At 49.8% G+C, this 21,939-nt stretch overlaps 1 protein-coding gene across 3 annotated transcripts in view; it reads left to right on the top strand.

Moving 5' to 3' along the window:
- FAM135B (family with sequence similarity 135 member B) overlaps window positions 1-21,939 on the top strand; it is a 272,184-nt gene that overhangs the window by 193,253 nt on the left and 56,992 nt on the right. For all 3 annotated transcript variants that reach the window (XR_003521467.2, XM_027602323.2, XM_027602407.2), the window contains one exon: window positions 3,419-3,545. Coding sequence is in view for 2 of the 3 variants with exons in the window: in XM_027602323.2 (XP_027458124.1) it covers window positions 3,419-3,545 (127 nt within the window). In the remaining variant the exon portion in view is untranslated. The remainder of the gene's footprint in view (window positions 1-3,418; window positions 3,546-21,939) is intronic.

The following is a 21,939-nucleotide window of genomic DNA, read 5'->3' as shown; positions in this document are numbered from 1 at the left end:
ACATTCTCCTGCCCATCGAGGATTGGGATCCTCCATGGAAACTGGACCTCTGTAAGGGAGACCACGGGACTAGTCGTGGTTCTTTCTCAACGGTTGTACTGAGGGCCTGCTGTCCCGGGAACGGTGTTAGGACACACACAGTATACTAAGGAGACATCGCCATAGACTTTTCCCTCCAGGAGTGCAGAGCGGGATGGAGGGAGCCCGTCTGCACTGATGGCATTGTCATATGGCAGAGGCTGCGCGGTTTGACAGAAACATTGCAGAATCAAAGGAAAGCAGACCTGAATTTGGGAAATTGCAGGAGACGTAGAGTCCAGACAGCAGCAGAGGGTATGATGATCCTTCAGAGGATACCGCGTGGCTCTGAGCTCACTCCGAGGCTTGGTGATGAGTGGCCTTGGCACAGACATGAGGACATAGTCTGTCTGCTGTCAGGGATGCAGGGCAGTTGGCCAGGGTCCTGTGAGTGGCCGGCTCTCCACCGCTGAAGGTGAGCCAATAGCCCAGCTGGGAAAAGCAGAGCTCCCTGCAGGCGGTTCTGGGTCCCTGAGACAGAGCTCTTGTGCCTTGGCTGCATCAGGCCCATCCTGATGTCTAGCACTGCCAGGTAATTTCTGGGGGTCCTTGGAGAGGTATCTAACTTCTCTAGACATCAGTTTCAACATTAAAATAGGGAAGGGAGGGAGGGAGGGAGGGAGGAAGAAGGAAGGAAGGAAGGAAGGAGGGAAGGAAGGAAGGAAGGAACTTAAGAAATGAGCAGTGAGACTCACCCAGCAGAGACGACAAGGGTACAATGAGATGAAGTGCACATTCTGTGTCACACATGGTGCACACGTGCTTCTTTAGTGGTGGGTGTCCTAAGCTTTAGCCATTTCGAGAAAGGCCAAGCCAGGAAGCTCTGGGATGAACAGATCAGATCTGGGACCCTAAAAGGCTTGGAGCCTGGCAGGGCAGAGACGTATTTAAGTATATAACCCTAGTTCAGTGGTGCAAACCATCCTGGGAGCATGATGTAGGATGCGGTCAAAGTGTGGGCTCTGGGGTGTGAGGGATCTGGGTTCTGTTCTGAGCCTCCTGCCGATTAAGCTTGTTAGCTCAAGCAGGTGACTTCAGCTCCCTGGGCTTCTGAGTCCGTGCATGCCGGGAGGTTATTAGGAGGATTAAATGAGATAGTACGCAGAGAACCCTTGGCTCTGCATTCAATGGATTAATATCTTTGCATTGCCTGCCATGTCACAGGCCCTGCTCTCAGCCTCCTGGCTAGCACCTCACAAGCACGTACTGAATTGAGGAAATTTCAAGCTTGGGGAAGAAGTAGTTCTGCTCAGGGGAAACCAGGACGGGCTTTAGAAAGGAAACAGGCTTTGAGCTGGACCCAGCTGGATAAGAGATTGTGACAGTGAGATATAAATTGGGGAGGGTAAATGTCACATTTAACAGTATAACTAATGGCATGTTACAGAACTGAGAATCTGTTTACTGTCTAAGAAGGAGGCATGGGAGATGTTCAGCAAGAGCATCACTTGATTAGACCCGTTTTGTGAAGAGCCCTCCCGTGGCCAGAATGGGCTGGGCTGGAAGTGACGTCAGGGTAGAGGTAGGAGGACCAGCTAGGGTCCCGTTAGGAGATTAAGTAAGTGTTCACACTGAGAAGCAGGTGTCACTCCTCTTGCTACTGGGTGCGCTGATACTATCTGACGAGGATTTGGGATCTGGAAACTCCTCGTAGAAAATGTAACCTTCTGATGGAAAGAGCTCCTTGCAAATCAGATGCAGCAGAGAGGAGCATGAATAGACATCCAGCGTCAGAGCCTGGCTTCTCCCGGGATGGGGGTAAAAATAGAACTGTCTTCTGTTCTCTGGATTTTACAGGAAGGATTTCTATTAGTTAGCTCACAGTGGCTGGGAACAGAGGGAACCCTTTAAAATGATGGGAAATACCTGTCAAACAGCGCGAGCTCTAGTTCTTCCAGAAAAGTGAGTTTCACATCATCAGTTAAATCCAATCGGTAAGAAGCAGGTGTGAAACTAAAATTTAACCTCAAAAGACCTTCCGCCTTTCCTGAAACACCCTGAAGAAGAGAATCTGACTTTTCATCCTTAAATGGGGAGAGATGGATTTCACGTGAGGGATTCAGATCCACTGCAAAAGCCCATCAAGCCCACCGTAAAGTAAAATAACCAGTCACTCCCGTTATGCATTGGTAATCTGTCCCCAAATGTGTCCTGAGCATCGCTACTCACGCACACATTCTGTTTCCCTGCAATGTTCCTTTCATCCGTTTGTAGCTAAACTGTACACTTGCTGAAATTGCAGTTCCAAGCAAATCAGAGTAGTGATTACATTACACTCGATTATATTTGTGGTGTTATCAACAATAGCAATACAAAGACAGTAATGGTTTTGTGAGATTTTATTGTATTTGTGGTATTATTGACAACGGCTAGAGCATTCATGGAATCATTACTTTTTGCCTGACCCCGTACTTACAGCCGTGTTGGGCTGATCTCATGGAATCCTCAGAGCCTCTGGGGAAAGTGCTGGGACCCACCCTTCCCACGTGTCAGCCTTTCAGAGGCACCCAGAGGCTAAAAATGTACCCATGTCACAGAGCTTATGGGTGCTGCCGCTGGGCTCGGAGCAGGGGCAGACCGGCCTCTAACCGCTGGGCCCTTCACCATGAGGATCACCCCTGACAACGTTCTGAGTTTGCCTTCATCCTGTTACATCTGCCTCCCTCCCTAGACCAAAAGTCTTTGCAGAGAGGGTCGTGCCTGCGTCCTCTGGCCCCCAGCCACCTAACACTCTCCCTGCTATGTGGCTTGCACCTAGTACATATTTGCATAAATGAATTAAACAGAAATATGATAGGAGCTTTACTTCCCTCTCAGGATTTTAAGCAGTCACGTGGGACACTTGGACTAAATCATTCTGGGATTGTTTCTTGAGCACCTGCCCTGGAGGGGGCTATGGTTGCATCTTCTACAGAAGAACAAACAGAGGCTTGGGCAGGGGCAGGGTTGAAGGAGCACACCCTGGATTGTGCCCTGAAGGAAGTGGAAGCAGGGCCCAGACCGAGGTGGATGGAGGCCCCGCCCTTCTGGCCTGGAGCCTGTCAGAACTGCCCCTCCAGTCCCATGGCCTTGGAGCTCTGCCTCAGTGTCTCTCGGCAGGCACGTGGTTGGCCTTTAGGGGCATTTCTTTTGTCCACAGAATAGGATGTGTGCCATTTTGCCTTCCAGGATCTCATGCCAGTTGCACCACCTCGTCGGGCCGGCATCCTGGGTGGGGGGCAAACTACTTCTAGATGACTTATCTTGCAGCACCCCACTAACAGCCCCGAGGGGCTGAGCTCATGATGCCATCACTTTCTTCACACTGTTTGTTTCCTTCTTCAATCCCCCTGCCTTTCAGTTTTACCCGTCCGGGAAGAGGCTCCTGGCTTGGTAAAGGTGGGCCAGACACGGGACCAGAACAATCCAGCCTCTCTCTGGAAAACCTGGTCTTCGGAGCTGGATACTGCAAGCCGACTTCCTCGGAGGTATGGTCTGCACGGGACGTGGCCCCAAGGCCGCCCTCGGTTTTGCAGGGTGTGTGTGTCCCTTCCTCTCACCTGTCTGTCCGTCCCTGCCTTTCTGTCAAACATATTCCTAATGCCAGGCGCTGGAGTAGACGCTGGCCCCGGGGTCCTCATACACGTCTCTTCTGGGTGGTCCCCTGTCAGGGCGTGTTGTGAGGGGCTTCCCCTGGACCACGTGGAAACCTGGAAAGCCCCTTGGCCTTGAACTGTTTTCAAAACTTGGCTCCGTCCCTCACTTGCTCACTTTTCTGAGTCTCAGTTTGCCCCCCTGAAGGGTGAGGTCATGAAAGCGTGATCCTCTTCCGGGGTGGCGTGTGTAGCCATTGCTATAATGAATGTAAAGTTCCTAGCCCAGTGCTGGTACTCAGCGGGTGCTCGGTAACTATGCGTACCCTGACCTTTCCCTTGTTCTCTCTTCTCCATCAGCACCCGTCCTTACCACTCTGTGAGGTGCATGTCTTTGGCCACACTCAGCATCACTCTGCCCATATCTCTTCTGAGCCGACAAAGGATTATTTTTATCAGGGACCTGCTCAGAAATAACCAGCCTGCATTAGTCTAGCTTCTCCAGAGAAGCAGAACCAACAAGAGATAGATAGATGGAGGAACAGATCATAGTATTTCCAACTAGCATTGACATATTTATGTGCATGCAATATATATATAGAGGTGGGGGGAGATCTTTTGAAAATAATTGGCTCACATGATGATGGAGGAGGCTGAGAAGTCCCAAGCCCTGTCCCCTGCCGGCTGGGGACCCAGGAGAGTTGAGCCGGTGGTGGGGTTCCAGTCTGAGCTCGAGTGTGCAGGCAGGAGAACACTGGTGTCCCAGCCGGAAGGCAGTCAGAGAGAGGACATTCTCTCACTCAGAGTCCTAGCTGGTCAGCTGATGCCCACCCACATCGGGAGGGCCACTCCGCACTCAGCCTGCCCACCTGCTGCCCCAAAAGAGGCGCTGCCCTGTCCTGTGCAGCCCTGTTCCCTGCTCATGGCATCCAGCATAGTGGGTTCTGCACTCTGCTGGCTCTCCTGTGATGTCAGCATTCCCAGCCTGCACCCCAGCCAGGAGGCCTGGCTGCAGAAGCTGCCTTCAGTCATGTGTCCATCTGGTTCAAGCCTCTGTGTCATGTTCTTCTGTGAGGAGCTGAGGAGAGAGCTGCCGACCCTCCTGCAGGACAGGGGACCCAGACACAGGACAGGGCTCTGTGCCCAGAAGGAGCAGACGTTAAAGCCAAATAGAACTTTCTTGAAGGTAGACTCCAGTGACCTATAGATGTAGGACCTCAGGCAGCCACTGAGTCTCTGGGAACCATGTCCTTAGCGTTGACACTGGACCCAGCAGATAGTAACAAGGGAGTGGAAAGCAGGGGACCAGCCAGCCCGGGGCCGGGGGTGGGTTGGTGACGTATCTGCATTACCTCATGCACAGGGATGGCTTCAGGGCTCGGACATGGGATTGGAAAGGAGTGGACAGCAGGGACTCCCAGCTCCCTCTTCATCCCCACGGCCACACAATGACTGTGCATCATTAGTGGATCCCACCTGCTTCCCTGGACCAGCCCTGACCCCCCGCTGCAGGCCCAGCCTGGCTCCAGACTCCCTGTGGGCGGACTGAAACCTTCGTTGTGACCTCATCACATCTCCACTACTCCCTCAGCTGGGTCTTCCTCCTCACTCCCTGCACGTGCTGGCCCCAGAGCCTCCCCAGGAGATCTACCTGAAAATCTCCAGCTTGGACCATTTTCCATGTAATGTGGCATAGGACATTAGGGAGTATCAGAGGTCCTAGATCAATTCAAAGCATTTTTGACACATATTCCAAGATGGGGCTTTTGCTGGGTCCACAGGAGCCTATGAGGATGATTCTGATACAGTGTCTGCCATCTGATGCCTTGTTCAGCTGCCACCACCTCTGAGAAGTGGTGGTGGCACTCTCTGATTTCCTAGCCTTCATTCTGTCTCAGTGTGGATCCGTGTGGCTGGGGATAGAGGCCAGCTCACTCAGCATCCCATTCCCAGCCCCAGCAATGTGCAGGTCTGCCCTTGGAGACTGTTCAGAGCCCTAGACTTGGGGCACACTCGGGCAGGGCACACTGACTCTGTGGCATCTGAGAGGCTGAGCATGACCCCGCCAGGTCCCTGCCCTTGAGGCGGTGTGACATGGGAGAGAGAAGATTATGGTCTCAGACACCTGATGTGCCCCTCAGGGCCCTGTGACTTGGCGGAGTTTGATTCACCCTTGGAAACTCAATTTCTCAAAATGAGAATGGGGTAATACCTGCTTTTAGAAAGGATCTCAAGAGTTAATATATATAAAGACAGTACAAAAATAGACCCATAGCAGGCACATGATACAGTATAGCCCCCCCCATTTCTTTTCTTGGCTATTTTTGGGGATGTGTGTCAAAGAAGACATCCCTGTCTTTTACAAGAGTCAGATAAAATAGCTTATTTGTGGGTGCTCAGCAGTGAACTTGCTCATGGAGCTTAGCTCAATGGGTTATTTTCAGGACCTGATTCTTTTCCTGTGTATTTTCCACTTGGGTCCCATCCAATTATGGCGCGCTCAGTGCTGTGCACCCACCCCATGCCTTCCCACCAGGCAAGGGCTGCCGAGCAGAGAATAAAATCCACTCCCCCTTCCTCCCCTAGGAGCTGTGCATCCAAATCCCCAAGAAGCCCAGTGCATTAGCAAATAACATGGGGATCCACGCAGACTGCAGCATCAGCTGGAAGGATTAGACACCAGGTGTTCCCTTCAAAATAAGCCTTTCTGTGCAAAGACATTTGCAGAAACTAGAGTTCAGCAGCAAAAGGTGCTGACCGCATGAAAAATCGTGGGAGGCCAGGGTCCCTTTCTCATCAGCCGGGCCCCTCCCTCCCTGTGTGCAGCCCCACTCTTTCCTGCTGCACCCAGGCGGCTGGAGCCTCAGATTTAGAGTTGGAGCTCGCATCCCCTCCCCATTGCAAGCCAGCAGCTTTGCCCTACGGGAATTATTTTCCCCTCTCTGATTTTCGGCTTATCTGTCAAAAAGGGACACTAATGCCTGCCTTGCAGGGTTGCTGAGAAGATTAAATGAAATAAGCATATTAAAGCCTGGAGTGTAGAGCCTGGAACAAAGTGCTCGGTAAAACCCTCTGTTGGATTATTTTTCTTTTCTTTTTTTCGGATTATTTTTCTTTTAGTTTACTCACATAATTAAATTGAATGTTACTCCAAAAGCCCCCATGTGGTCTTGTGGGTAGGGCATTGAAGGAAGGGTCTTAGGTGTGGTTTTGTTCTTAGTTTTCAGCACTAGCCTGCTGTGTGACCTTGGGTCAGACATTTGCCCTCTGTGGTCTCAGTTTCCCCGTGTGTATAAAGAGGATTGGATGAGATCGTGCTGGGGCCTCCCCTCAGTCCTTCTCTGCTATTTTCCCTGTGATATCCCCGTCACTGCCTGATGCAACCAGGGGCATTTGATACATGCTTGACTTATTAGTCCAGATTCTCCAGAGAAACAGAACCAGGAGGGTGTGTGTATGTATACACAGACACACTCACACGCACACAGATATATTCTAAGGGATTGTTTTGTGTGATTATGGAGGCTGGCAAGTCCAAAATCATCAGGTTAGTCCAGCAGGCTGGAGACCCAAGCACCAGTTGCAGTTCGAGCCCAGAGGCAGTCTGACCCAATGACCAGATGCTTTCTTCTTGGTGGCGGGAGGGGGCGCGGTCAGTCTTTCTATGAAGATCTTCAGCTGATTGGGTGAGGCCCACCCACATTATGGAGGATAATCTGCTTTCCTCAGAGTCTGATGATTTAAATGCTAATCTCTTCTAAAACATAACTTTACAGAAACACCTAGAATAGTGCTTGACTGAGGAGCTGGGTATTGTGGCCTGGCAAAATGGACACATGAAATCTGCTATCACACTTAGTGAATGTTCAGGTTCTGGCAAGCTCTCATTGAAGATCAGGAATCCAAATCCAAATCCAAATCCAAATCCAAATAATCCCTTTTTCCCTCCAGATACAGCCCCTGGGCTGCGCCCCCCACCCCCCCAGCATCACTGAAATCCTAGCATTGTTCCACTCCCTGGGGGCAGGATGGCAGCGCCTGGTAGAGAAGCACAGGCTCTAGGACTCTCTGTCCTCAGAGCTCGGCCTCCATGGGCAGGGACATGACTGCGCCATGTGTTCATCTGCATCGGTCATGTTTTTAGCCCCTACTATGTGCTAGCACCTATGTGCTGCAGGGCTAACACGAATGCGCCTCGGTCTCTCCCTCAGTGGGTCCTGGGGCCTAGTGAACCAGACAAAGCAGTAATTGAAGGTTTAAAATTCTGCGCTAGTATGTAAAGTGAGACGCCAGTCATTTTACATCGAATGTTTGAACACCTGCTCTGTTAAGCCCTGGATGCACAAGGGCTCCATATATCTCCTCGACCTTGTATTTCCTTTTACAGATGAGGAGCCTGGGACAGAGGTTAAGTTCTAGCTCTGCAGTCACACAGCTGGGCAGCCTCTTGCCCTCTCTCCACCTGGTCTTTAGCCATAAGGAGGTTAATGGTTAAGCAAAGAAGGGGCAGGGACTCCCGCTCTGCAAGGCTGGGCATGGTTCTGCTTTGTCTGCCTCCGTGTGCAGGGCGCAGCACATGTGCTCGGGAGGCCTTTGTTGAAGGAACAGGTCAGAAACTGTGGAATCTGAGAACATCTGAATACGAGAGAACCAACGCCCCTGCAAGTAGACTGTTAGATATTTCACTTTCCAGTCGATGTGTTCTAGCAGGCAGTGTGAGCCTCCCAGATCCTTGCCTCACCCGTGGAAATCACAGAAGCCGTGCAGAGCAGATGAATGTGTCTGAGATGAATGTATCGGCCACCAAGGTGAAACCCCTCCATCCTCAGCATGACTTAGGACATGCTTTCCAGACCCAGGAGCATGTCATTGAGAGAATATTCTAGATTGTGGCTCTGGAGCCACTTCCCCTTTAAGTCGGATTACAGAGAATTGTAAAACAGCATCGTCCTGGAAGAGAGTAATGCCCCCACAGCACAGGTACATGGAGTGCTGAGCTTTACATAGACTTCCATGTTGAGCCTCGTGTCGTGATGGCCCCTCACTGAAGGCAGGCACGTGTCTGGTGGGACCGGGTGGGGATGGAAACTGAGGCACGGAGCTGCCTTCCAGACAGACATCTCCCACCTTCTAGGAATGCTCCTTTTTTACCTCTTTGCCTCCATTTTTATTGGCGTCTTTGTAATTTACCCTTGCTTTAAATCTACCCTTGCTTGTTATTGTCAACACCCTCGTATTCCTTTCACGAGGACCCAGAGTCCCATAGTTAAGGCTGAGACAAGCATTACTGCTATGTGAACACATCACTAGATTACCTCTGGCGTGTGATGTCTCCGTGAGCAGAGATGCTGCCATTGGTCTATTCACTCATCTGATATTCATCAAGCACCTACTCTGTCCAGGGACGGGACAAGGAGTTGGCGACACAGCGCTCATGGGAATGGCAGCCTCAGCCCCCACCTGGTGGGCATCTTCATTTCTGTAACCCTCGGTGCCCATTCGAGTTGCTGACACACTGCAGGTGCTCACTCAGTGTTGGAGGTACAGATGAAGGGAGATGGCGTAGCATTAGGTTCTCGATCCTGTGTGAGGGGTGACCACTGCCGACTTAGCCCTAAGACACAGTAGACCCAGGACCCAGTGACTACAGTACTTTGGGGACTGATGGAATGTTTTAATATCTTGTAAAATCAAAAAGTGTGTGTGACTAGCTAGCTAGCTAGATGATAGGAAATTATATCAATGCAGTCATGAAAATAGAATTTTAAATACATTTTCTAACAGATGAAAAGTGCCTGGGGACCGCAAAAGGCATAATTCGACTTTGGGAACAATTAGGATTAGTCCCCATTTTTACTTCCTGCTGACTGACATAAGGAAGCAGAGCCCAGTACACCCAGATGGCTTCCCTGCGGTGGGCAGGTGCGCACCTAGAACTCCACTCTCTCTATTCGGCCCCATGCTTTGCTGCAGCTCATTTCTCCAGCGGGACGCCTGCTCGGGGAGTGTGCTGCATAAGCTTCAGCGTGGGGGCCGGTAGCTGAGTGTGGAGGAACAGCTGTTTGAAATCTGGGAGCAACATGCTCTAAGGTTCACTACCTGGGGAAGAATCAGAAGTCATCAGGAAAACACAATAGTTATTTAATGAAAAACCTGTTTTATGGTTTAAAACAAATGTGTTTAATGCCATTTGCTGTTTCAGGAATTAAGACGTCAAGCACTGTTGTACTTACCCTCTCCACCAGAATTAAATAATTTAAAGCTTTCTCATTTAAACGATTATCTGATTTACTAAAATCTTGCTAATCTGATTTACTAAAACAAATAACAAGTTGCTCTCCAGCGCACAGCAATGGTGGGCTTTGACTCTCTGGTGCGTTGCGTTCACACGCATATGAATCTGGCAGCCTTCCACAGGTCATTTCCACAAAAGAATATAAATCCCTGAAAGTGGACTTTTCGTGCAAAAGTCTACAGTATTGCTTATTTATGCACCATCCTGTTCATGAGTGAAAACTGCCTTTATTCCACATTGCCTGCCTTCGGAGGCCTTCTTCCACTCCAGGGTTTCTAGGTGTGTTGTGATGTCAGGTGGCCAGGATGGGTCAGAGCATCCCTTCCCAGACTGTGTTTGCCCCCGTCTCGGGGTGCAGTGCAGCAGACACCAAGTCAACACAGACTGAGTGATCACCAGGCGAGCGGGCAGCAAGGTGCACAGACAAGAACACTGGGTACGAGTACAGAAACCTGGCAGGGCTAAAGTCAGATTCTTCTGAGGATGACCTGTGAGAGCTTGGCAAGTCACGTGACCACTCTGAGCCTCTGTTTCTTCTTCTTTTCTGAAACGTGTTCACCTATAAGGTTTGCCTGGGACTCAGGAGGGGAAAGAATTTTCCCCCTTTGAACATCCTTTTCTCCCCACGCCCTCTCCCCTTCTGTTCCCCGCCCCCCCCCAGGGATGGTGTGATGACGTCACCACACATCACAGTCACCATTTAACATAATTATGTCAGCTAAATGTGTTGAGCCCTTCCACGTGTTAGGCTCTGAGCTGACCATTTTTACTGTGCTTCTTCATGGCTCCTGGAATAATCCACATCATAGAGGTACTCTAGTACCTCCAGAAAGTTGCTGGTAGTTGGGCAGCCGGTCTCCGGTGGGCCCTGGATATGTGCCCAGGCCCCACTGCATCCAGCATTTACCTTATGTCCCCTTTGAATCACTGTCACCTGCCCTCTCCTGGTGCGCCCCCAGTAAGTGGGCGGCCGTGTGCAGCACGTTCGCCACCGAGCATGCCAGTGGCAACAGGTGTCTCTGTTGGCGTCAGCTCCTTTTTGCGGTTGAGGAACCTGAGCCTAAGCCATGCTTTGCTCTCATTGAGACAGCAGTTATATTTAACACTCAGGTGGAGGAGGAGTGGAGCGACCATCAGAAAGTCAGCCCCAGACCCACCCTTGTGGAGTTTGCAATTATAGCCAGAAAAAAGAGACTGAAAAAGTAATTTTTAATTACAGGAGAGAAACATTAAGAAATAATTTGTCTCCGGTGTTGTAGTTGGCTGCAGCACGGGAGAGAGGGGCTCACCACCGGGGTGATTGATGGAGAGCTTCCTGGAGGGAGGGACTTTAAGCAGGGAACAGGATGTAGGACTCTGAATCTATATCTGTCTTTTGCCATGGACTAGTACTTTCCTAAGTCCTTTGTCTTCCAAGACCAGACATTAGTAGGGGCCTTGCAAATCCTTTTTTTTTTTTTTTAAGAGAGGGAGAGAGGTGGGGGGTGCAGAGAGAGAGAGAGAATCTCAAGCAGGCTCCATGTCCAGCACGGAGCCCGAGGCAGGGCTTGATCTCACAACCCTGAGATCATGACCTGACTTGAAATCAAGAGTCAGATTCTTAACCGACTGAGCTACCCAGGTGCCCCTAGCCCCCTATTTTTAAAAGAGAGAATGTCATTTCCTTGAAACTTCAATTATTGCTTTACTTAACATGTTTTTACAGAGCATGTAATTTGATCGCTCTTGTGCTGGGGTGGTACGCACAGCCTAGAGAGACATGCAGACCCCAGACAGGGACCAGCACTGTAGGAATCATCCATTTCCTGGTGGTGCCGGTGGTCCGCTAGGGGAATACAAAACAGGGCCAGGTTCCTGAGACTGGGACGCAGTCCAGAAACACTTCCCAGAGGGAAGGAGCTCTAATCTGAATCCAGAGGAATGAATTGTCAGTTGTTCGGGTGAGGGGGTGAGGAAGAGTAGCATCAGGGCAGAGGGCAGTGAGGGAAAGGGCGTGCCACATTGGGGAACTCCGGGGAGGTCAGTGTGGCCAGACCCGGGGCTGGGAAGGTCACCAGTGACCAGATCCTCGGGAACCCTGTAACCTGCTTAGCCACGGCAATGTCGCATGCAGGGGATCAGCGCGATAGGATGTGTCATCCTTCCTGTTGCTCTGTCCAGGATTGATTGGCAGAGGTAGGGCTGGGGCAGGGACAGAAGGTCACAGGCTGTTGCAGTGGTCCCCTAGCGAGTGCAGTAGAGGCCTGAACAAAGTGGAGGTGCGGCAGGCAGAAGAGAGAGAGAATGGGTGTCCTGGCTGTGACTGAAGTACAGAGGGAACTTGAACAATAAGCACGCGTGGTGTCATCTATCATGGGGCGTCAGGGCTCCGTGGTGAGCTAGCTCCTAACAGGGAGAACCAGCAAACGTGATTCACGCTAAAGTGTGAATGGCTGAGATCATCCATTTTGGGTGACCCTACTTTAGGCATTTACATTTTTTAAAAGAGCATTTAACTCAAAGAGGGGGACATCGCCTGTTCTCTCTGCCTAGAATATTCTTCTCTGACCCTCTTTGATCACTCTTTCCCCTGGAAGAACTCCTCTTTATCCTTCAAAACCCACTCCAGTGATCACCACTGCTGTGAAGCCTTCTTTGACCACTCAGGTACACTAACCCACTATTTTCTCTCCTACATGTGCACTTTGGACAGGCCTCTGCTGTCTTGTCTGAATGTAATAATTGCTTCATGAGTCACTTTGTTGCACTTAAAAGCATTCCATGAGGGCACAGTCATTCATCTTGATGCTCCCAATTAAATCACTCCAAGGACATTTTACCCTTCAATCCCAGGATGAATCACAGTTGTTGCCCTGAGGAAGCAGGCGGATGACAGGCTTGCTCAAGAGCCAGAGTTTTAAGGAGGAACAGGATTGCGGACCCTGGGAGTGGACTGCCGGTCTCCAGAGCTCTTTGCCATTTTCCTGCCTGTGCCCTCCTATGGATGTCACAGCCTGTCACATAGAAGTCTAAATCAGGAGGATTAGGGGCTGAGAGGTCAGGGCTCTATGTGCTGCCCAGGCACCAGAGAGAGTTGGCCTCTTGGGCCGATGTTGTTGCTGTCGATGTCTAGCATGCTAGCAACCTGCCAGATACTCGTATGACAGTTGCCTCCATCGTACACTAGCTCAGGAGCCAGCAACAGGGTGCCATTGCCTTGAGGAGGAGGTCACGGAGAAAACGTGTAAGCTGGAGAGCCAGACACTTGCATTGAGGCTGATGTGCATCCCATATCTGTATTTGATCCTTCATTTTTTAAGCGTCATGTTGCATATTTAACCTGCAGTGTACGCTTGACTCTGGGAGTTTAGCTAAGAGCAAGATATACATTCAAGAAAACACACCATTCTTTACTTAATATTGTCATGAATGTCGAGGAGCTGCTATTATTTGGAACCTGGACTGGTCTTTGGTACAGAGGAGCTTCCCTGAGCAAGGGGAATTTAGGCTGTGATGTGAAGGATGAGGCACAGCCAGAGGTGTTGAGGGATGTAGGGCTGCCCTGTACAGTGGTGTAAGTTGCACACTACACAAAGACACCTGGTGGAGCAGGTGAGTTGGGGCTGAAATGCTGCCCACTCTCCACTCGCCAAGCTGGGCATCCATGAGGCTGTGTCCATCCAGATGAGGGACCTTCCCCCTCTTCTGTTCATCCACCAAGGAGAGAAACTCTGGTTAGTAACCTATGAATTAACAGTGGTCCTGGAAGGGGAAGAATGTTTGAGTAAGTGTACTGTGGCAAAAGCCCTGGGGTGGGAAAAATTGATGTGATGAAGATGCTGTAGCCCCGGGCTGGGACCTAGTGACTGAGAGAGGGACAGATGTGAGTGAGTCTCCTGAGGACAGGGGTGGGGTGGGGGGTGGGGTGGGGGGTGGGGAGGGAACTGTCCCCTGCAGGGACCTGTAGACTGTGTGCTAAGGGTAGCAGGATGAGCTCCCAGGGTGACCGTGATGAGCAAGCAGGACACGATGTGAAGCACCTAGATGATCCTTGGCGGGGAGTTTGGGGCTCCACACACCATGGAGCCACTCTCTGGCACTCCATCAGCTTCACTCGCAGCACCCACTCCCCCTCAGGATCGCTGGGCTCCAGCCAGCACCCCACACGCAGCCATGCTAGCAAGGTGGTGGTTAAGAGAAGAAGCAGAGTTCGAGTCTCACAGACCCTTGGCAGGTGTTAGATCTGACTCTTGTCAAGATGCGCCCAGCGTTGTGTGAATTTGAAAACCAGGTCTGAACATGAAACGTTTCACTCCAAAATCTCTGAACCAGGTCTTGCTGAATGGCGAGAGCCTGTAACTGACTCTACCCAGTATACTGATAATTCATGTGGTTCTTTCTTGCCATCTAGCTGGGCAGGTATCAGCCAGTGGACGTAGAGCAGGCCTTTTCTAGTTAATGTGGTCGCAGCGGAAGGGACACTGTCATGGGAGCCAGGATTTCGAGCCTCTAGAACCGGTTGCCCCCAGAGAGGGTGCTGTGCCCCCCCCCCCCAGCAGAGACAGCCCAGGCAGATGGGCTAACTCTGGAGACGCAGAACCTCAGTGTGTGGGGGGGGAGGGTGGGGAGGGATTGGGGCATGGCCCCCACATTCCCTGCATTCTTACCAGCCACACCTGCAGTTCCCTTGAGGCCCTGAGCCTAGGCTCAGGTCAATGAAATGGGGACAGAAGGTGTACAAGCCTCTTTCCTCCTTACTCTCCAAACATCTTGCTTGATCCTTTGGGCCTCCTTTCTTCGATGGTGACCTCAGGAGTCATGTGTTTGGGACCCACGGTGGCACAAAACAAAAGAACCCGGATGAGGAGAGACTGGAGGAGAGCCACACAGGAGATCCACTGACTGGTATCAGACTCTGGGAAAACAGAAAAAAAAAGAAAAAATGATGTGAAGAAACAGATTTATGGACTGCCTATCACAGCAGTTAGTGTTACTTAAGAAAAACACTTGCTTTCTACGGTCTGGCCTTAACAAAAACCTAAAAGCATGGCATGGACCCGAACGATCGGAAATCCAGAAGTGGAGACTCCCCGGTCGGAAGACAGAAGGTCCGCGGTGTGTCTGTGTTCCCTGTGGCTGTGTTTGGTGAGGGGTGACAGAGTGCGCTCAGGAAAGGATTAGCGTTCACGCAGACATAAAAGGGGACAGAGAAAACCCATGAGGACGTGTGGGGACCAGCGGAGGTGGGAAAGCCTCTTTCTTTTTGAACAAACGCATTGAGGTCATTTTAAAAACAAACAAAAACAAACAAAAATTTTGACAGACCCCAAGAACACCTCTCAGTTGAGTAAAGCGACAGTGACTGGAAGCAAACACCAGATTAATGCCTCAGCTCTCCTGCATCGTGACCCAGAAAGCTTCAAGGCATCTTCTGCTTAGTTTCTATAGAGACCTGGGGGCAAAAAACCAAAAACAAACAAAAAATAACAAAGAAATGCAGCAGACGTAAGAGCACAGGGAAGAGACTGGAAACCAATAGATTGACAGCCTACTAAATTTTCAAGAAAACTGTGTTGCTGAAGAAACCACAAGCTGAGACTGCAAGACTGGCTATTCAGGGCTAATCTAACCCTTGGGCCCCCCTTGCAGCATGTGTCCCCCAGGGACCATGCTTTCCCTGCCACCCCAGCCTCCTGGAAGGCAGACCCAGGGACTGGGGCTTGCGTGGACCCAGGGGAATGGACCGGATTGTTCCATCATGGATTTTGTGCCCTCTCTAGACACCTGCAGAGCTCAATCTGCTGTGCATCCCACACGTTCTCTATCCCTCAGGGGACTGTCCGTGGCAGTTACTGCTGCTTGTTTCCACCATTGCCCGTTGTGAAGGCCAGTTAATTGATATCCTTAGGTCTTTGGTCATTGGAATAAAAAGAGCCATATCAGACCCAATGTCAACAGCACCTTCCACCACCCAGAAATCTTCAAGCTGGAATACGAGGCAGCGAATGCCTGGGACCGGGGCCTCGCCCTTTGCATGAGGGTGTTGTAGGTGGAGGGAGAAGAGTGAAGCAGGGCTGGTGATCAGGACCACAGGGATGGCCGACTGGCTGTGTCCTCACCAGCCTTGTTTCTCTGTGTACATGTGAAGGTGTTTTCCCAAGCCTCCCTGGCAGTTAGTTGAGGGCCATATACCTCGGTTTGAGCCCGTGGAGTACCTGAGAATTGTCCCTTAAAAATACTCTGCGTGACGCCTCAGGCTGTCCATTCATTCTGTGGCACCTTTGAAGGGTGCATGTCAATGGGTGGGAGTGTCCCAAGTTGGGACACCCCTGGATCCCTGCTTACAGGAAAACTGCCCCCAACACTGCTAACCCACAGTGGCCTTTGTGTGGGTGATGACTCAGCTCTCGCAGCGTTATGCACTGAGACCTCAGGGCTGTTTGTTAGTGTAGTGCTGTCAGACCTCTTCTGACTGTAACTATGGGTCTCCGGAGAAAGGCGACCATGTATATGCCTCTGCTTCTCGCGCCTTGGTCTAAGATGTCCGCTGGTCGAGGCAGGGCAGATGCTGCAGGCCACCGGCTGGAGAGAGTCCTGGGAACCAGGGTATCATCAGGGCCCCTCCCCACCATGCTGGCACCACTTGTAGGCCTAACTGTGCTCTGCCCTCCTTCCGCCTTCTCCCGGTCTTGCCCTGGACTAAAGATCAGCTTGCAGTTTTGAGAGGAAGAGGGAGAAATTGAGATAGACACCCTCAAGGCTGGCCTGTGTGCCACACCCCCTAGTAAGCTGACTCGGGGGAGTCTATTGTTCAGCTCCGCCTATCAGACCTACCTTGTCAAACCCAGGTCTATCCACTGCCAACATATGCCTGTCAAGCTTCACAGCTTCTCTGCTCTCAGTGTATATGGAAAATAGGTATAGACATCAGAAGTCCAACAAATTTGTACCTCTTAGTAGCTCGGTGGTGGTAGACAAAGTTGACCGTGGTACCAGGCCACCGGCAGAGAGAGCGTCTCCCTGGGGCGGTCCCCTGCAGTTGGAGAGAGAGCAGTAATTATAAACCAGGAGTGCACAGCAGAATATCCTGGGAAACCATTTAAAATATTATGCCCATCTGAGCTCTACTCCCGGGGATTCAGCATCACTAGGTTGGGGTTCAGGCCACAGTATTTAAAAAAGTCTCCTCAGGTGATTCTGATGCATCCTCAGGTTGAGGTCTCCTGGAATGGCCCAACAGGTACAGACTTTGGAGTTGGACACACTTGGGTTCCAACCCAGGATCTGTCACTCTAGTCCCAGAGCTCATCACCTCTGATTTAGAGATAATGCATACATAGGGCGCTTGGTACGGAGCCAGAGCTCCAGAACACCCCTGGCAGTATGTCTGTGAAGAAGGCAGTAGACGCTCCACCACATAAACTTCCGCGTATTCTCTTAGTGGCTTTCTTCCAAAAGCCTCCCGATTCCTCCCTTCTCCCCAGGCCCCAGGCTGGGTTATAGGAGGCCCTTCTCTGGGCCCCAGATAACTTCTTGCTTACTCTTACCATGGCAAACTTTGTATTTCCTTGGCATTACCTGTTTTGTAACCAATTTCTTGCTAGACTTTGAGCTGCGAGACCACAGGTGTTGGGAGCAGTAACTGTTCCTCCAGAACAACAGTTGTCCCACAAATGGACCCAAAGTGAGTAGCCATTGTCACAGGGCAGTTGGTGCCCTCTCTACACTTCATCCTATTTAATGCCCATGATAACCCTCTGAGCTAAACCTCATCACCTGCATTTTGGACACAAGGAAACTGAGGCCCAGAGAGAGGAACTTAACTTGCCTTAGTTCACACAAATAGAAAGAGGCAGAGAAGAACTCTGTGTGGCAGACTCTGTGTAACACCTGTGTGCTATGTGCGTAACCTTGAAATCCGCATATGGAAGGATGTAGTCCACAATGTAAAGAGCCTCCTCTCTCTCTCTCTCTCTCTTTTTAAGATTTTATTTATTTGAGAGAGAGAGAAAGAGCATGAGCTGGGGTGTGGTGACAGAGGGAGAAGGAGAAGCAGACTCCCCACTGAGCAGGGAGTCCAACGTGGGACTGGATCCCAGGACCCTGGGATCATGACCTGAGCTGAAGGCAGGTAGTCAACAGACTGAGCCATCCAGGTGCCCCAAGAACCTCCTCTCTTTGGGACAGCAGCCTCCATGCTGCCATGCACTGTCCTTTGGTGGCCTTTCCCTCACCTGCAGCTTGTACAGAACATTTCTTTCTCCTAAATGTTGCAGAAATGCTCCCTGAGCCTGTTTGTGCTCATAACTGTTCCATCTGAGAAAATACAAATTATAATTTGAGCATAACTATTCACCGAAGAGTTGAAGACTTGGCAAGAGTTACCAAAAAGAATAATTGTATTTTGGGCGCCTGGGTGGCTCAGCTGGTTAAGCGACTGCCTTCGGCTCAGGTCATGATCCTGGAGTCCCGGGATCGAGTCCCACACCGGGCTCCCTGCTCGGCGGGGAGTCTGCTTCTCCCTCTGACCCAACCCCCTCTCATGCTCTCTCTCTCTCTCTCTCATTCTCTCTCTCAAATAAATAAAATAAAATCTTTAAAAAAAAAGAATAATTTTATTTTCTGGCTCGAAGGAATCCCTGGACTGGGAGCAAAGAACCCATATTTAAATTAGACTCTGCCATGACTAGTTTTTGTCCTTGAGTAATTCAGTGAACCTTCAAGACTTAGTCTCCCCTGGTCAGTAAAGTAATAGTAATACTTGTCCCTGTTCTTCTTCTTCTTCTTTTTTTTTTTTTTAAGATTTTATTTATTTGACAGAGAGAGACACAGCAAGAGAGGGAACACAGGCGGGGAGGTGGGTGGGAAATTGAGAAGCAGACTTCCCGCGGAGCAGGGAGCCCGATGTAGGGCTCCAACCCAGGACCCTGGGATCATGACCTGAGCCGAAGGCAGATGCCCAACAACTGAGCCACCCAGGCATCCCCTGTCCCTGTTCTTCTTGAACATATTCAGCAACTTGGCCATCTCAGTATATTCTGGGACTGTGTTAAAACTGCAGTGAGTAAGACACATGCTGTCCTGGCCTCATGGACAAGTGGGGCACTGGCGTGGCCCCTCTGAGGGATATATTAAATACCTAATTATATCAGTAAGACATAAGTTATCATTGTGGTCAGAGTTCTCAAGAAGCAGAGCAAACAATGCTCTTCCACCCTTTCTGTTATCACATTTACATCCTTTCTTATCACTTCCTGGTCCTGCCCCTAACTCTGTCCTGCCGTCTTGCCAGGCATCTCTCCCATCTCTCTGTCCTCATCTCTCTCCCTGCTTAGTTGGCTTCCTCCTCTGACCCCCTTTTCTCTCTGCTTCTGCCTCCTTCTCAGCTCCCTCCCCATCTCCTCCTACCTCTCCCCCACACCTCCACCTCCCCTCACTACCTCCCCTCCTTTTCCTTGCTGTACCTCCCTTTGCTGAGAGCTTCTCTGTCATCTGTGTCATTTTTGCTTTAGTTTCTACTGTTTGACTTTGCTCCTCATTATGTCTTGTATTTTCCTGGCTCTTTGTATGCCTGGTAATTTTTGATTCAATGTCAGGCATTGTGTTTACCTTTTCATTTTCATTATATAAATAATGTAAAAATATAAACATGTATTTATAATAACAAATACATATAAAAACAAATACGCATATATCAATAGATATACACAGAGAGAGAGGGAGAGCTTTGTTGTGGGATGCATTTAAGTTATTTGGGATCAGTTTGATCCTTCCGGGGCTTCCTTTTAAGGTTTGCTAGTGGGGGATGAGAGAAGTCTTTCCTCTAGGGCTAATTTTATCCAGCTGCTGAGATAGTGCCTCTCTGAGCTCTGCCCATCATCCCATGGATTGTGAGGTCCCCTACTCTGGTCTGTGGATGCACCCATCATTCCCAGTTGTGTACCAGCTCTGGGAACTGTTTCCTCTGCTGTCATCCCTAGTGCTCTGTCTTGTGATCTCTGGGCCCTTGGTCTCCTGAATTCTTAGTCCCATCTCCTTGACTCAAGGAGGCTTCCAGGATTTGAATAAGCTCCACTTTCTTATTTCACGTCCTGGAAAATTCCTGCAGGCAGGAATGTGAGGACAGTAGTAGGACTCACTTCAGTTGTAGTCTATGCAGTCTGATGGCCAATATCTGAAAACCGTTACTTCATGTTTTTATGTGGATTTTTAGTTTTACAAATGAGAATGTACCTTGGTCTCTGTTACTCATTGTTGGCTCAAGCAATCGCCCCTCCTTCCAGCCCCCCTTTGGCAGCATCTTTAAACATGGATGTAGGTGCAGATACTGTTGTTGCTGTTACCCTATTTCCTGTTTCATTGTAAACCAGGAGCTGAAATTTACCCGAGCTATTTGAGTAGAGGGCTTGAACGATTAATTTTCTTGGAAGTCTTTTGTGGGGTAGAGGTATATACACATGGCTTCCTTTTATCCTCACCACTACCACCACCACCATCATTATTGTCATTGATGTGCCAAATACATTTCTAAGCTCTTTACGTTGATTTACTCATTTAATTATAATGACGATCTCTGAGCCAGGTCATTATTTGTGTCACTTTTAAGATGAGGAAAGGAAAGTGCAGAAAGCTCATGGAACCAGCTAGTGCGCAGCATCTAGAATACAAACCTAGGCTTCAGAGACTCCAGTCTCCACAACGAGGCTATTTGCTTCTTACTAGCAGCTGAGCACAGCAGGGCCTTTCCAGGCTGAGCCAGAGCAAGGAACAGCACTGCAGCTGTGACTGGAATTATGTTTGAACTGCCTTTAGAAGGAACCCGGGTCTGGAGGAAATGGCGGGTTGTCTCTGGATTCCAGGCTAGAATGATGATCCACCCATGAGCCAGGAGGTTCTTGTCATCTTTGGGTAACCCAAACATAGACCTGCTGGAGTGCCTGCAATATCCACCATGAACTCTGGGGCCACGTTGCTACGTTCTGTTCTGGACTCCGCTCCTTCTTGTGCATGAGCAGGTGTGTGAGGGTGTATGTGATTCTAGGCAAGTTGCTTATTCTTTCTATATCTGAGGCAAACTCATCTGTAAGATAAAAAAAAATATTGCTGTGTGAAAAACTGACAGATTTGGGGTGAAAAGTAAATGAGTTAATATACTAAAACATGTAAGATAGCGTGAGGCACAGGCCAGCCTCCCATGAATTGTTACACTGTCTGTGGTTTCTGGTAACAGCTAATCCCCAGCACAAGCGTACCCACATCTCTCACCCAGGTAGCTCCTAGAGGAAGGGAACAGAACAGGCAGGAGGCGCTTACAGCAATTCAGGCTGGAACTCAACCCAGGGAATGAAAGCAGGAAGTGGGGGGGCGGCATTTTATCAGAGAATAAATAGGTCTAGGTGAAGTAGAAAATCCAAGGGTGACTCCTTCTGTTTTTGATGAATTAGGGAAGGTATGGCCTTTCCCAAGTTACTTTAAACTGCTCTTTTGATATTTTGTTAGTCTCCATCTCATGTATCTAACCAGATTTGATGTGCTTTACTACATGATTGCTGAGCACTCTCCCTGAGTTGACTAGGGCTCTGGGCATTCACTAGTTCCCGGTAGGCTTTTGTAAAATGACTGAAGGCAGGAAGTCAGTCCTCTGGGATGAAAGCTTCCAGAGGCAGGTTCTGGGCTTGGCAATTCTAGGAACCACAGGAGGACTGGCTATTGTGATCCCTTCTCCAAAATATCAGCCTGTTCTCCCCATCAATGTCCTCTTTTCTTCCTGAAAAATGAGCAGGACAAAGGAATATTCCAGACCCCACACTTTGTATCTCCAATGTGATGCATAATTGAATGTGTTTGATAGTCTCTATCATCTTGAAAAATCTCTTTTCAAATACTGAAATAATAAAAGATCCATCAAAGAACAGTGGTGTGATATTACCTTCTGTTCCCATGGAGACCAAATTGCTGGTGTTCAGCTGTGTGATTATTAATGGCGTTTGCCCATGTAACATGTGTTGGCTCCGC

This window comes from Zalophus californianus, chromosome 4 (assembly GCF_009762305.2).
Source record: "Zalophus californianus isolate mZalCal1 chromosome 4, mZalCal1.pri.v2, whole genome shotgun sequence".
NCBI classification, from domain to species: Eukaryota; Metazoa; Chordata; class Mammalia; order Carnivora; family Otariidae; genus Zalophus; species Zalophus californianus.
This window is presented reverse-complemented; position numbering and strand designations above follow the sequence as displayed.